Source organism: Pelophylax lessonae (genome assembly GCF_965119305.1).
Source record: "Pelophylax lessonae genome assembly, chromosome: 3".
Lineage (NCBI taxonomy): Eukaryota > Metazoa > Chordata > Amphibia > Anura > Ranidae > Pelophylax > Pelophylax lessonae.
The window spans coordinates 623,594,261-623,608,773 of NC_138770.1; the positions used below are offsets into that span (position 1 = coordinate 623,594,261).

The window sequence follows — 14,513 nt, forward strand, 5'->3', positions numbered from 1 at the left end:
ATATTCGTTTGGAAAGAATTCTAGATAATATACTAATACGTACAGAGTAATTGCGATAGAAAAATACCAAAGCAAGCGGTACCTCCAACCTACACGGAACGAATGTGTTAGGCAGAGTTCCCGGGGGTGCAGGATTGGAAACGGGACTTCCGGCGCGGGGCTTCCGGTTTTTGAAAATGGCGGCAAATGTTGACAGTCCGAAGCGAAGGAGTCTCCGCTTACAGGATGCCAGAGTGACCGCTGAGAACGGACCGGCCTCTTCCTCCTCAGGGGCCCGGGGCCCCGCAGAGTCCAGGACTTCCGGTAATGCAAAGAGCCTGTCTGCGGAGAGGAGGAGGAGGAGGGCAGGGAGCCTGTCTGCAGAGAGGAGGAGGGCAGGCTCAGAGAGGCAGGAGGGGGCCCTGGGCAAAAGGAGGAGCGAAGAGCTACTCAGGAGGAAGCAAGACCCCATTAAAGGGACTCCTCAGGGGCGGAATGAAACAGACCAGGAACCCAATGATGCAGTGCCCTCCACAGGAAGGAAGGAGAAAAGGGACTCTGCCAAGAGTGCACACCCCAAGGGGCCCAACGCTACAGCGGAGAGTGCGCACCCCAAGGGGCCCAACGCTACAGCGGAGAGTGCGCACCCCAAGGGGCCCAACGCTACAGCGGAGAGTGCGCACCCCAAGGGGCCCAACGCTACAGCCGAGAGTGCACACCCCAAGGGGCCCCACGCTGTGGAGAGTGCACACCCCAAGGGGCCCCACGCTACAGGGGAGAGTGCGCACCCCAAGGGGCCCCACGCTACAGCGGAGAGTGCGCACCCCAAGGGGCCCAACGCTACAGCCGAGAGTGCACACCCCAAGGGGCCCCACGCTGTGGAGAGTGCACACCCCAAGGGGCCCCACGCTACAGGGGAGAGTGTGCACCCCAAGGGGCCCCACGCTACAGGGGAGAGTGTGCACCCCAAGGGGCCCCACGCTACAGCCGAGAGTGTGCACCCCAAGGGGCCCCACGCTACAGCCGAGAGTGCACACCCCAAGGGGCCCCACGCTACAGCCGAGAGTGCACACCCCAAGGGGCCCCACGCTGCGGAGAGTGCACACCCCAAGGGGCCCCACGCTGCGGAGAGTGCACACGCCAAGGAACCCACCGCCACCTCTCATTCTCCTGGAGGTGTTGACGGTGGTAGCCTAGGACCACAGAGAAGCCAGAACAGCTCCAGTGTTACCATAGTGGACAACCCCCAAGGAGCCATCTCCTCCCCCACCACAAACACATCCCTCAGCAGAGAGACCAGATCTAGCAAAGCTAAAAGCCAAGAGCAGCCTGGAGCCTCCAGTGCAGTATCAGGACTGGTTGAAGGTGCGATCCCAAGCAAAGACAAAGCCCACCTTGCTGAGCCCAGCTCACAAAAAGAACTGAGATCTGGGGGCCCTGTTGCAAGCAGAGGCCATGACAGTAGCCTGCGACCAAGGAGTAGCTGTGGCAGCTCTAGCGTTAACGGAGAGAACAGCTCCATAGGAGCCACTGCTGTAAATAATGCATCGCTGAAGAGAGAGACCAGGTCCAGTGCAGGAAGAAGGCAGGAGGGATGTGAAACCTCCATGGCCATCAGGGGTAAAGATGCAGCCTCAAGCACAGAGAAAATGGAAAATGTAGATCTTGTGGAGCCCAACTCTCAAAAACGAGAAAACCCTGATGAGAGAAGTCATCCTAGAAACCTTCGACCAAGGAGAAGCCGTGAGGGCTCCAGCTTTAATGTAGAGGATAACCCCAGTGGTGCCACCTCCTCCACTGTAACTAATACATTGCCTAGCAGAAAGACCAGAGCCAGCGGAGCCAAGGACATTGAGGAACCTGGAGTCTCCACTGCGGTCAGGGGAGACGGCGATGGTTTAGACTCAAGCCAGCAGAAAAATGTAAATCAAGCCAAGGCCAACTCTGAGCAATGGGAAGGATCTGAGGACCCTGGTGGGAGCAGCGGTCACCATAAGAGACGCTCACAACCAAAGGGAAACCATGTAGAGGACAGCCCCAGAGCAGCTGCTTTGTCCACTGGTGATACCAATGCTTCATTCAGCAGAGAGACCAGATCTAGGAAAGCAATAGACTCTCAAGAGCAGAGAGGATCTGAGGACTTTGGTGGGAGTAGCAGCCACAGTAGAAGCTTACAAAGACTGAGGAGCCCTGAGGTCTTGAGCAGTAATGTACAGAACAGCCCTGGAGGACCCAGTTCTTCCACTGAAAGGTTTGATTTAATCAGTGAAGAGTCCAGCAGACAAAAAGACTATGAGCAAGCTGGATGTTCCACTACTGCCAATAGAAGGGACAGTGATGCACTTTTAGGCAAAGGGGGAAGAGTAACAGGGCCTAGCAACCAAAGTGGGGAGACAGACATCTCTGGTGGGGTTAGAAGTCCAGGTAAATACTTAAGAGCAAGGAGAAGCTGTGATGGCTCTGGCATAAGTAGTGGGAATAATGATGCAATAAAAGGAAGTGATAGTACACCTTCCAAAGAAACGACTGGGAAAAATGAACCCATAACCCAGAGCGGGGAAGTACTGAGGAATCCTGGGGGGAACATCAGTCCTAGGAAAAACTTAACAAAAACTAAAAACATTGAAGACCCTGTAAATGATGGAAAGCATCCCTCTAATTTGACCACAGAGAGCAATGCAGGAGAGGCTGCCAGAGACTATAAAGTGCACTGTTGTTCCAAGCAGTTGCTGCAGGAGGTGCTGGAGATGTGTACTGGAATCTGCAATGAAATTGTGGATAGTCAGCAGTATCTGAATGAGGAACAAAAGCAGCAGCATCACAAGAACTTGGTCTGGGTGAGAAGTGTTTGGCTTTGGAACTTGAATTTCCATAGAGATGTTATATTTAATGAAATTTGTTTTAAAGGAGTAAAATATGAGGTCACCATTGCTGGGCACACCTCCTGGAAATACTATTTTTAGGAGGTCAGCAATGGCACCCTAAATATTTAAAGCGGTAGTATCCCGCTTTTTGACACTTTTACCTACAGGTAAGCCTATAATAAGGCTTACCTGTAGGTACAATTAATATCTCCTAAAGTGGCACGGTTTAGGAGATATTTGCAGTGCATGCAGCCGCTCACGCCCTCTGAAGGTCTGGGGGGACCTTCAGTTTTCCTTGCCGGGAGCTTGCCGGAAAATCACTCCCGCACACATGCGCGGGAGTGGCGTCATCGCGGCTCCGGCCAATCACAGCGTCGGAGCCGCTGAACCCTGAAGAGACGCTGAGGGATCATGGCGGTGCCCGCAGCGATGTCCGGGGGTCCATGTCGGTGCTTCGTTCTAAGGTAAGTAATGCATAATGAGCTAGTATGCGATGCATACTAGCTCATTATGCCTTTTGTCTTGCAGGTTTTTTTTTTTTCGTTTTTGGGTTTACAACTGATTTAATGCAGCACTGTAGTCATTAATCTATTGTTAAATGTATGTTTTTATATGCAAGTACCTGAATTTGACCTAGTATCAGCCTCTTGGAGAACTACAGAACCAGGTCTGGTCACTGGCCTACACTTTGTGATAGAACTGATGGAATATCTCTGCTCAAATCTAGTTAGCTTACATATACACAGTATATAGTATTATGTTAGGAAGAAAGGAAAGGTACACTGCTCTAGGTGAGTATAATAATGTCCTGATGGATTCAGTGGTCTGGGTGCTGGCCCCGGCTCGCTTCTGTGACACTGGACACAAAATATATTCGTCTGCACACCACCGCTGGTCCAAGAGTGTTTATTGACCTGGTTTTGAGGAAGCACAATGTTTGTGTGAAACGCGTCAACCTAATTTGGCTGTGTCCTGGTGGTAGTACTCCTCGTACAGTTTATTCAATACACTCTTGGACCGGCGGTGGTGTGCAACCAAATTTATTTTGTATACAGTATGATGTGCTAGAGCAGCCTGACCACATCTTTAATACCTAATTAACAGGACAGGTAACTATTCACACCCCTCGTAAGGGGCACCACAGTGCAATGGATAGGCTTGTTGCCATTTATTTTTGGCACCAACTGTGCTTTCCTGGATTAGACACGGCATGTAACAAGGAATATATAGGTTGCCTTGCAGTGCATTTGGGAAAGCACAGATGTGTGTGTGGTGTATTTTAATGCTGGCATTTAGAGTCCAATGAAAATCCAATGAAAATAAATGGGCAGCATACTGCAACGAAAGTACCAGAAATTGCACTTTGAGGGTACCATGGCTTACATGCTTGAGGCATAAAAGGATTTGCTTTATAGGAAGTTTGTTTTAATATCTGAATACCATTGTATAGAACCCAGTACATTGTAGTTAACCTAAGGCACCCTTGTTCTGTATTTAAAGATCTCCAGAAACAAATACTCTGCAGAAGAAAAGTGCACATACTTACCTTTTCCACTGAACACTGCTGCATTCTGGAGAAATTGTTCCCCAAATCTACAAGGAAACTTTCCATGGTCCCCGAAAGATCTCACTGTTTCCTCTCGCTGACCTGTATAATATTATTGTGTTTGTAGTGACATGGAGGTCCACAGAAGAAAACAGTGAAAGATGCCCGGGGCTGTGGAGACATCGGTTTACTTGCAGATTTTGAGGAACCATGGAGACTGACACTACTGAAATTAGTGAAAAATAAGTACTGAAGGGCAGCTTTAAAGAGGTTGTTAACTCATACAACTTTTTTTTTTTTTGCAACCTGACAGAGAAACACATGATGAGCTAGTATGCATCGCATACTAGCTCATTATGAAATACTTACCTTAGAACGAGTCCCCGCCGTGCCGCCCGCTTACCTCCATGACGGGCGACATGTCCAGTCGCCTGTCTTCCGGGATCGCGGCATCCGGCCATCCGATTGGCCGGAGCCGCGGTGACGTCGCGCGCGGGAGCCGACAGTCACGGCACGGAGCTAGTGACGTTACTGGCTGCATGTAAGGTAAATATCTCCTAAACGGTACATGTTTAGGAGATATTTACAGTACCTATAGGTAAGTCTTATCATAGGATTACCTATAGGTACAAGTGTCAGAGGAGGGTTTACTTCCTCTTTAAATTGTGTATTGCAGCAAAAGCTGTTCTGTTCCTATTTTTAATAACCCCAACCTTTTGATTTTTAGATATAAAACAAAAAAAACTTGAGCTCTATCAGTTTTAGATTGGGACTAGACATATATTTAATACAGTTATTACAAAGCCCCAGCATATTCTACAGGAAGAATTGATGTTCTTGGTTTTCTGATTTGACAGATATTTTGTTTAAATTCAGGACTTTGAAACTGCCTTTCAAGAGAATGTCAGCATCAATGGACTGTCATGGCACGAGGCCCCAGATAAAGACTCTGGTAAGAATCGGCTCAAGTCCAGCTCCAGATCAAACTTCTTCCTTCACCATTGGACGCAGTAGGGAATAACTAAAATTAATAATTTTAATAATTAAAACTGTTTAATCTGCCTATATTTCATTTTCATTACATCATTTAAACCATTGTTTGATGTCATCACTCTGTCTCTGCGCTTCTCTATGCAGATCATGGCTAGGAGGGGGGGGGGGATTCTTCATCCTGGCTCACCAGGTCATTGTACCTGAACATCAGACCGGATCATTGTACCTGAACATCAGACCGGATCATTGTACCTGAACATCAGACCGGGTCATTGTACCTGAACATCAGACCGGGTCATTGTGCCTGAACATCAGACCGGGTCATTGTGCCTGCCCATCAGACCGGGTCATTGTGCCTGCCCATCAGACCGGGTCATTGTACCTGCCCATCAGACCGGGTCATTGTACCTGCCCATCAGACCGGGTCATTGTACCTGCCCATCAGACCGGGTCATTGTACCTGCCCATCATGCATTATGTCTGTAGAAAAAAATCCAGCTTTATGAAAATGCATAGAGAGACCTAATAATCCTATATAACGTGGGAGGAATGTCCATATGTTTTGCCCATCCTGAGACACACCAGTAAGTTGAAAATGTCTTCTGGGAATAACTGACCTAGCGATCACGCGATTGGTTCATAATCGTCATTGGCAACCCTAGCTGTCTGACTGCCTGGATTGAGATCCTGGAGTTGTGCAAAGTGTTTGATGCTGGCTCTCAGAGGAAGGTGGTTTATAAACTTATCTCCAGCACAATGCATCATTCTGGGGGATGTTTGTTTGTAGATTTCTTGTGCTAATGTATTGAGTCAAGCGGTACTTTAAATTTGATGACCAATACCAAGGGGTACTTAGTAGACATTGGCTTTATAAAAGAATATATACTTTAAAATAGTTAAAGAAACTTAGGCTTATCATATATTTCCTCGTGTGACAGAACCTGACATTAAAATACTAGAAGACCAATTGGATGAAGCCATAGTGGAGACCGCAATGAAGAGAAAGCGATATCCAAGGAAGGTCCTGAGTCACTTTGTCAAAGCATTAAATATGGAGCGTGAAATCCTGGTATGTTGTTTATACAGATAGTAATATTTTTAAGTCAGTGGACCAATAGGAAGATTTCATTTATGTGTGATTGGTAGAACCCAGTGTGGCGCTGCAAGGCTGCCAACTACTCTGCCACCATACTGAGTGCACACTATTTGTTTAGTGATGTTTTGTGACATCTGATTTAATATCCTTTTATTGTTTATGTGCAGAACCAGTACAAGCCTGTTGTGAATCCAGAAAAGGTCAGGCTCGATCCTGCATCTGGTAAGCGAGTTTGGTGTGTTTTTTAGAAATTGTGCACACGTTCTAATGTGTGTCCAGCTGTTATATAATAATAATATATAAGGCCTGCTTTAACACTTGTGCATTTATTAGTGCATTTTCAGTTTTGCAGAAACACACTACAGTCCATTTAACATTGTTTCCTATGGGTCACGTTCACATCTTTACATTTTATGGAAAGTGCCAGGAACTTTTTTTTCTGGTTTTGATTCCATAGACTTCAATGGATCAAAAAAACGTGTATTGAAAAACACAAAATGCACCTGGAACATGCAAACAGCAACCTGCATAGGTGTGAACCAGACCTAAAAAGAGATGTTTCCGGTTTACCTACACTTTACTGTCAAAAGTATCAGGACGCGGCCTTAACACGCACATGAACTTTAATGGACCTTGCTTTGTGCACTGGTGAACAGTCATGTTGGAACAGGAAGGGGGTCACCCCCAAACTGTTCCCACACAGTTGGGAGCATGAAATTGTCCAAAATGTCTGGGTATGCTGACGCCTTGAGAGTTGCCTTTACTAGGACTAAGGGGCCAAGCTCAACCCCTGGGGAAAAAAAAAAACCCACAGCATAACCCCCCCCCCCCTCCACCAAATGATTTGGACCAGTGCACAAAACAAGGTCCAAGAAGACATGGATGAGTGAGTTTGGGGTGGAGAACCTTGACTGGCCTGCACAGAGTGCTCAACCCGATAGAACACCTTTGGGATGAATTAGAGAAGAGACTTCAAGCCAAGCCTTCTCATCCAACATCAGTGCCTGACCTCACAATTGCGCTTCTGAAAGAATGGTCAAACATTCTCATAGACACACTCCTAAACCTTTTGGACAGCCTTCCCAGAAAAGTTGAAGCTGTTCTAGCTGCAAAGGGTGGACTAACTCAATATTGAACCCTACAGACTAAAGGCCTGTACACACAATAAGAAAATTTGTAGGGAAAATTCGTCCGACGACCGATCTGCCGATTTTCGGATTTTTTGTGTAGTGCTTTCGACAGCCGACTCAGACTTTTCGTATGAAAAAATCCTGATGTGCAGGCCATAAATTTTTTATCGTCTGTCAACACAACGTACACGACAAAAAAAAATCTTAAGAGCAAGACTAGGCTTGCTCAGAGACGGAAGAACGCTTACAAAAAAATCCAACACATGACATCACTTCTGAAGTAGAATTCTGTCGTAAGGGAAAATTCATATGAAAATAATCTCTTCACTTTCCACATCAGACTAGCATGCTACAAAAAACGGACGACAGATCGTTCAATAATCTGATCGTGTGTACGGGGCTTTAGACTGGGATGCCATCAAAGTTCATGTGCGTGTAAAGGCAGGCGTCCCAATATTTTTGAAAATATATTGGCATATGGATATATTATATAGAAGTACAGTAAACCCCCCTCCATTGGGTTACGTTCCGGACCCAGCTGCCAAAAGTGAAAATCCGCGAAATAGAAAAACCCTATTAAAATGCATTGTAGGCGTGTTTATTTTACTGTCACTGTACGTGTAAAAGCATTTTAAGGTCTTTAAACACACTTTTAAAACAATAGAAACTCATTTAAACACATAGAAGATACTGAGAGACATAGCAAGAGCTATGGAAAACACAAAAATATTTCATTTTTAATGATTTATATAGTAAAATAACATTACAAAAAAAAAACGCGAATTACCGGGACCGCAAAAACTGAACCGCGATGGAGCGGGGGATTACTGTATGTGGATATTGTAAAGCATATTCTACAGGTTGCAGAAGTGCCTTTAAAGGTTTTTAACCGCTTACCGACTGCTCACAGTATATTTACTGCGGCAGTCAGCCCCTCACAGGCAGAGTGACGTAGGTCTACGTCGCTCGCCTGTGAGGCTCTGGGGAGCGAGCGCGCGCCCCTGCGCAGTCACAGACACCCCCCCGCGCGTGTGACCAGCGGACCCGATGTCCGCCGGTCACTCGGCGATCGGCGGGGGAGAGGGAGAATGTCAGGCAGCTTGTGTAAACAAGCCACCTGTCATTCTCCTCGCTGTAAAGACACTGATCACACGGATCTAGTATGTAGATCCGTTGATCAGTGTCCTTACAGCTCAAGCCACAGCCAATCACAGTAGAAAGCACGCCCCTAGGGATACACACAGCCCCTCCCTCCCAAATAAAGTTAACCCCTTCACTACCAGTGTAATTTTACAGTAACAGTGCATATGTATAGCACTGATTACTGTAGAAATGTCACTGGTAACCCCAAAAGTGTCAAAAATGTCAGTCAAGGGTCCGATCTGTCCGCCGCAATGTCGCAGTACCGCAAAAAAAATTGCAGATTGCCGCCATTGCACGTTAAAAAAAAAAACAACAAAAATGACAAAAATCTTTCCCTTTGTTAGTAAACGCGATAACTTTTGCGCAAACCAATCAAAATACGCTTTTTGCGATTTTTTTTTTTTTTTTTTTTTTTTTACCAAACATAGGTAGCATAAAACAAATTGGCCGAAAATTTTGATTTTTACATTTTTTTTTTGGGGGAATTTCATATAAAAAAATGTGAAAAATATTATTTTTGCAAAATGTACGCTCTTTTTTTTGTTTATAGCGCAAAAAGTAAAAATCGCACGGGTGATCAAATACCACCAAAAGAAAGCTCTGTTTGTGGAAAAAAAAAGGACGTCAAATTCGTTTAGGTACAGCGTCGCACGACCGCGCAATTGTCCGTTAAAGTCACGCAGTGCCGAATCGCAAAATACCCCCTGGTCGTTTAGCAGGAAAATCCTCCGGGGCTTAAGTGGTTAAACATCACTATGTACAATTTTTTGCCATTTTGCGTGTACCACAATTTTTAAATTAAATCAAGTTCTATTAGGTTTCCAACTAGAGTGATACAATCCTAGCAGTGCATTTTCAAACACACACACACAATTGGCATATTTGATCTCTCTGTAAATGACACAGATGACACTAGTTTCTAATATCTGTACCTTTTTAGAGCCCTGCAGCATCATGTGTGGAAATTCAAAATACACGTGTGCAGACATGCTGTATGTGTGCAGAATCTCATGGCTTGCGTGCGTCCTCTGTAGAATATTGCCTTCTGGGATGTGTGACGTGGCAATTCCAGGAGGCAGAGGGTGTCCGTACATAATTCTCATCTTAGCGAGAAAGCAGGAAGTGCTGCCTTACAGCACAAAAATGGTACTAAACTTTACCAAGAGGGGTAGGGACAAAAATAGAAAAGGATCTTGTAATGAATGATGATCTGCGTTTAATTCCAGGCACATTAGTACAATGCACCCAGGATGCCAAGGTCTGAACAGTCCCTAACACTTAACTAATGTGTAAGCTAGACCCGGCTGTCATCCCTTACTGACAATTGAAAGGGTCTTATTGGCTGGTAACCTTATTTTGCTATCTAGGATATGAAAGCCCTTGTTACGGTGAAGTAACAGGTTCACCTAATGGCACACCCCCTTAGCTGCCCATTCTTTATTTCCCTATGCTATTCTGCCACCCCTTCATCTGCAGGTATCAAGTGTGATTATGAGCCCTGTCATGTGGTGGGAGGGGGAGGGTCCTTATCCCTGTAAAGGCTCCAGCCAAGATAACTTGGAGCTTTCACTTGGGCTTGGCAGTGCAGCACTGCTTTATCAAGCTATCATTCAGCATACAAATTCTTTGTTAGTGTTGATGCTGATGGCTATAGATCTAATCTGTTTTCTGTTTCCTGCAACTTCACAGAAATGCGCATGAAGGACCTCAGTACTACAGCTGCAACCGTTTGCCAGCACATCCATGAAACCAAAAAGGTAAAAGTGACTGTTCAGAGAAACTTTCCTAAACAATAATTCTTTTCTGCTCCCCTCTAACCATGAAATCTGCACACTGACGACTGTCTTAGTCTCTCAACCAAAACCTTTTATTTTGGATATTTATTACTATTATACCAGATTTTTATACTGCAGTTTGCGCAGTAGTTGGAGGAAGACAGCACTGTTACAATACAATTCAATATAAGAGTGATCAGTGGGCCCTGATCGTTCGAGCTTACAATCTAAACAGAAATAGTAAGGATTTGTTAGAAACCCCTGTCAGAGGGAATCTCCACTACACAGGTGTGCCCATTGCCAGATTTTTCCATCACTTCCGGTTTGAGTGAAATCTGTAACATGCTGGATTTCTGATCACCTTTTGTCCCAGTGACGATGCTCCCCAGGGCAAATAGAGAGGGTGAGTCTCTCCAAATGGGATAAAGACAGACAGGGGTTGGAACTGTTAACTATGCTATCCGAAACCTAATAATGTCTTGGCTAAAGCTACATTTTAATGCAGGTCTCTCCTTACAAATGTCCTTATTAGGCTGTTTGACTGACTTCTCGGAGAACCATTATTTCCTATATGTAGCTTCCTGGAAACTCTGACACAAGGGGGCACACAATGATGGCAATCTGAGCATCATTACTTTATCTTTTTAAATTACTGGATTTAAAAAGACAAAATAAAACCATGAGCGCTAAAAGAAGTATACAGTATGTGGCAGTGAAAACAAGGCCAGAGGGTTTTTTTTTTTTTTTTTGCTCTCTGGAAAAGTCTCAATACATTTTTGTGAGGTTGCCAATACTGGACACAGTATTCTAAATGGGATCTAGCTACAGGTCTATGTAGGGGAATCAGGACCTCCTTCCTTCCTCCTCCTGCTGATCTCTCTACTGATGCGCGCCAGAGTTCTGTTTACATTCTCACAGTCATTTTAAAATAAGCACCTCCAGATCTTTTTCCTCTGTAGTTCTGGTCAACACTGTACCCCCGCTATTGTACTCAAAAGCCTATTTTTCCTTTAAAGTGGTTGTAAAGCCTTAGGCTGGGTTCACATACAGTACCTCGCAAAAGTGAGTACACCTCTGACATTTTATTATATCTTTTCCGAGCTTACTGTATTACATATTTAGAGTGGTGATTTGATACTCCTCTAAGAATCAACCTTTTTTTTTGTTGTTTTTGGCTACTCTGAAAAAAATCACACTGTATACAGGGGCTGTCATTGCAGAAAATGGTGTCTGAACTGCACAGCAAGCAACTGCTGAAAGTCAAATGGAAGCAAACCAAAGCTCAATTTTATTAAAAAAAATAAATAAATAAATATATATACACACACACACAGTATCTCACAAAAGTGAGCACACCCCTCACATTTTTTAAAAATATTTTATTATATTTTTTCATGTGACAACACTGAAGAAATGACACTTTGCTACAATGTAAAGTATTGAGTTTACAGCTTGTATAACAGTGTAAATTTGCTGTCCCTTCAAAATAACAACACACAGCCATTAGTGTCTAAACCGCTGGCAACCAAAGTAAGTTTAAAAGTGAGTGAAAATGTCCAAATTGGGCTCAAAGTGTTAATATTTTGTGTGGCCACCATTATTTTCCAGCACTGCCTTAACCCTCTTGGGCATGGAGTTCACCAGAGCTTCACAGGTTACCCCTGGAGTCCTCTTCCACTCCTCTATGACGATATCACGGAGCTGGTGGATGTTAGAGACATTGCGCTCGTCCACCTTCCGTTTGAGGATGCCCCACAGATGCTCAAAAGGTTTTAGGTCTGGAGGCATGCTTGGCCAGTTTATCATCTTTACCCTCAGCTTCTTTGGCAATGCAGTTGTTGTCTTGGAGGTGTGTTTGAGGTTTTGTTAGAATTTTGCCCTGTGACCCAGTCCCTGAAGGGAGGGGATCATGCTCTGCTTCAGTATTTCACAGTACATGTTGGCATTCATGGTTCCCTCAATGAACTGTAGCTCCCCAGTGCAGGCAGCACTCATTCAGCCCCAGACCATGACACTCACACCACCATTCTTGACTGTAGGCAAGACACACTTGTCTTTGTGCTCCTCACCTGGTTGCAGCCACACATGCTTGACACCATCTGAACCAAAAGTTTATCTTGGTCTCATCAGACCACAGGACATGGTTCCAGTAATCCATGTCCTTAGTCTGCTTGTCTTCAGCAAACTGTTTGTGGGCTTTCTTGTGCATCATTTTTAGAAGAGGCTTCCTTCTGGGACAACAGCCATGCACACCAATTTGATGCAGTGTGCAGCCTATGGTCTGAGCACTTCAACCTCTGCAGCAATGCTGGCAGCACTCATACGTCTGTTTCCAATTGTATGGTGAGCAAGACTTTTTTTTTCCAGCTTTTTCTGTTAAAGAACTACTGTCTCCCACTTTTTTGGCAAATCTTTGATAATCTAGGCAGATTTTAGATTATCATGATGTTTACATTGTTACATTACAGCCACTAGATGGGGCTGTAAAATTGCTTTTTTTTTTTTTTTTAAGCTGAGCATACTCTGGGCACAAAACATTTTTAGTTTTAATATACTCCAATAACCTCAAAAAGATGTAAAGTTCATCCAGGAAAGTATTCACAGCGTCACTTTTGTCACATTTTGTTAATTTATAGCCTTATTCCAAAATGGATTAAATTCATTATTTTCTTCAAAATGCTCCAAACAATACCCCATAATGACAACGTGAAAGAAATTTGTTTAGTATCTTTCCTATTTATTAAAAATAATAAAATGAAAAAAAATCACATGTACATAAATATTAACAGCCTTTGCCATGACACTCAAAATCGAGCTCAGGTGCATCCTGTTTCCGCTGATCATCCTTGAGATGTTTCTACAACTTGATTGGAGTCCACCTGTGGTAAATTCAGTTGATTGGATATGATTTGGAAAGGCACACGCCTGTCTATATAAGGTCCCACGATTATTTGTGCATTTCTGAGCACAAACCAAGCTATGAAGTCCAAGTAATTGTCTGTAGACCTCAGAGACAGGATTGAATCGAGGCACAGATCTGGCAAAGGGTACAAAAAAAAATTTCTGCAGCATTGAAGGTCCCAAAAGGCACAATGCCCTCAATCATCCGTAAATGGAAGAAGTTTGGAAGCACAAGGACTCTTCCTAGAGCAGGCCACCCAGCCAAACTGTGTGATCAGGGGAGAAGGGCCTTAGGGAGGTGACCAAGAACACGATGGCCACACTGACAGAGCTCCAGCATTTCTCTGTGGAGAGGAGAACCTTCTAAAACAACCATCACTGCAGCACTCCTCCAATCAGGCCTCTGTGGTAAAGTGGCCAGACGGAAGCCATTCCTCAGTAAAAGGCACATGACAGCCCGCCTGGAGTTTGCCAAAAGGCACCTTAAGTACTTTCTGGTCTGATGAAACAAAGATTGAACACTCTGGCGTGAATGGCAAGGGCCATGTCTGCAGGAATCCAGGCACCGCTCATCACCTGGCCAATACCGTCCCTACAGTGAAGCATGGTGGTGGGAGCATCATGCTGTGTGGAATTTTTTTCAGCAGCAGGAACTGGGAGACTAGTCAGGATTGAGGGAAAGATTAATACAGCAATGTACAGAGACATCCTTGATGAAAACCTGCTCCAGAGTGCTCTGGCCCTCAGACTGGGGCAAAGGTTTATCTTCCATCAGGACAACGGCCCTAAGCACACAGCCAAGGTAACAAAGGAGTGGCTACAGGACAACTCTGAATGTCCTTGAGTGGCCCAGTGTAACGCTCCTGCGTTTTTGTTATAGGCTGGATTTGCAGCTGCAAAATCTCCACTCAGTAGTCATGTAGAGATGTGTTGAATACCAGATCCAACTCTCCAGGACTCATCACCGTGGGCCTGTCAGCTTCAACATACAGATATATACACACTCAATTAGATGTTCCTGGAGTGATAGGATGTATATGATAGTATGAAGGTGATGTGCTGAAGGGACAGGTGTGAACAGTGACA

At 44.8% G+C, this 14,513-nt stretch overlaps 1 protein-coding gene across 1 annotated transcript in view; it reads left to right on the plus strand.

Annotated features, from left to right (window-relative positions):
• Window positions 1-176: 176 nt before the first annotated feature.
• NSL1 (NSL1 component of MIS12 kinetochore complex) overlaps window positions 177-14,513 on the plus strand; it is a gene marked incomplete at its 5' end in the record, with an annotated part of 17,370 nt that continues 3,033 nt past the window's right edge. The window contains 6 exons of the mRNA XM_082250616.1: window positions 177-303; window positions 517-2,816; window positions 5,266-5,341; window positions 6,321-6,451; window positions 6,646-6,700; window positions 10,441-10,508. Coding sequence (XP_082106742.1) covers window positions 177-303; window positions 517-2,816; window positions 5,266-5,341; window positions 6,321-6,451; window positions 6,646-6,700; window positions 10,441-10,508 — 2,757 coding nt within the window. The remainder of the gene's footprint in view (window positions 304-516; window positions 2,817-5,265; window positions 5,342-6,320; window positions 6,452-6,645; window positions 6,701-10,440; window positions 10,509-14,513) is intronic.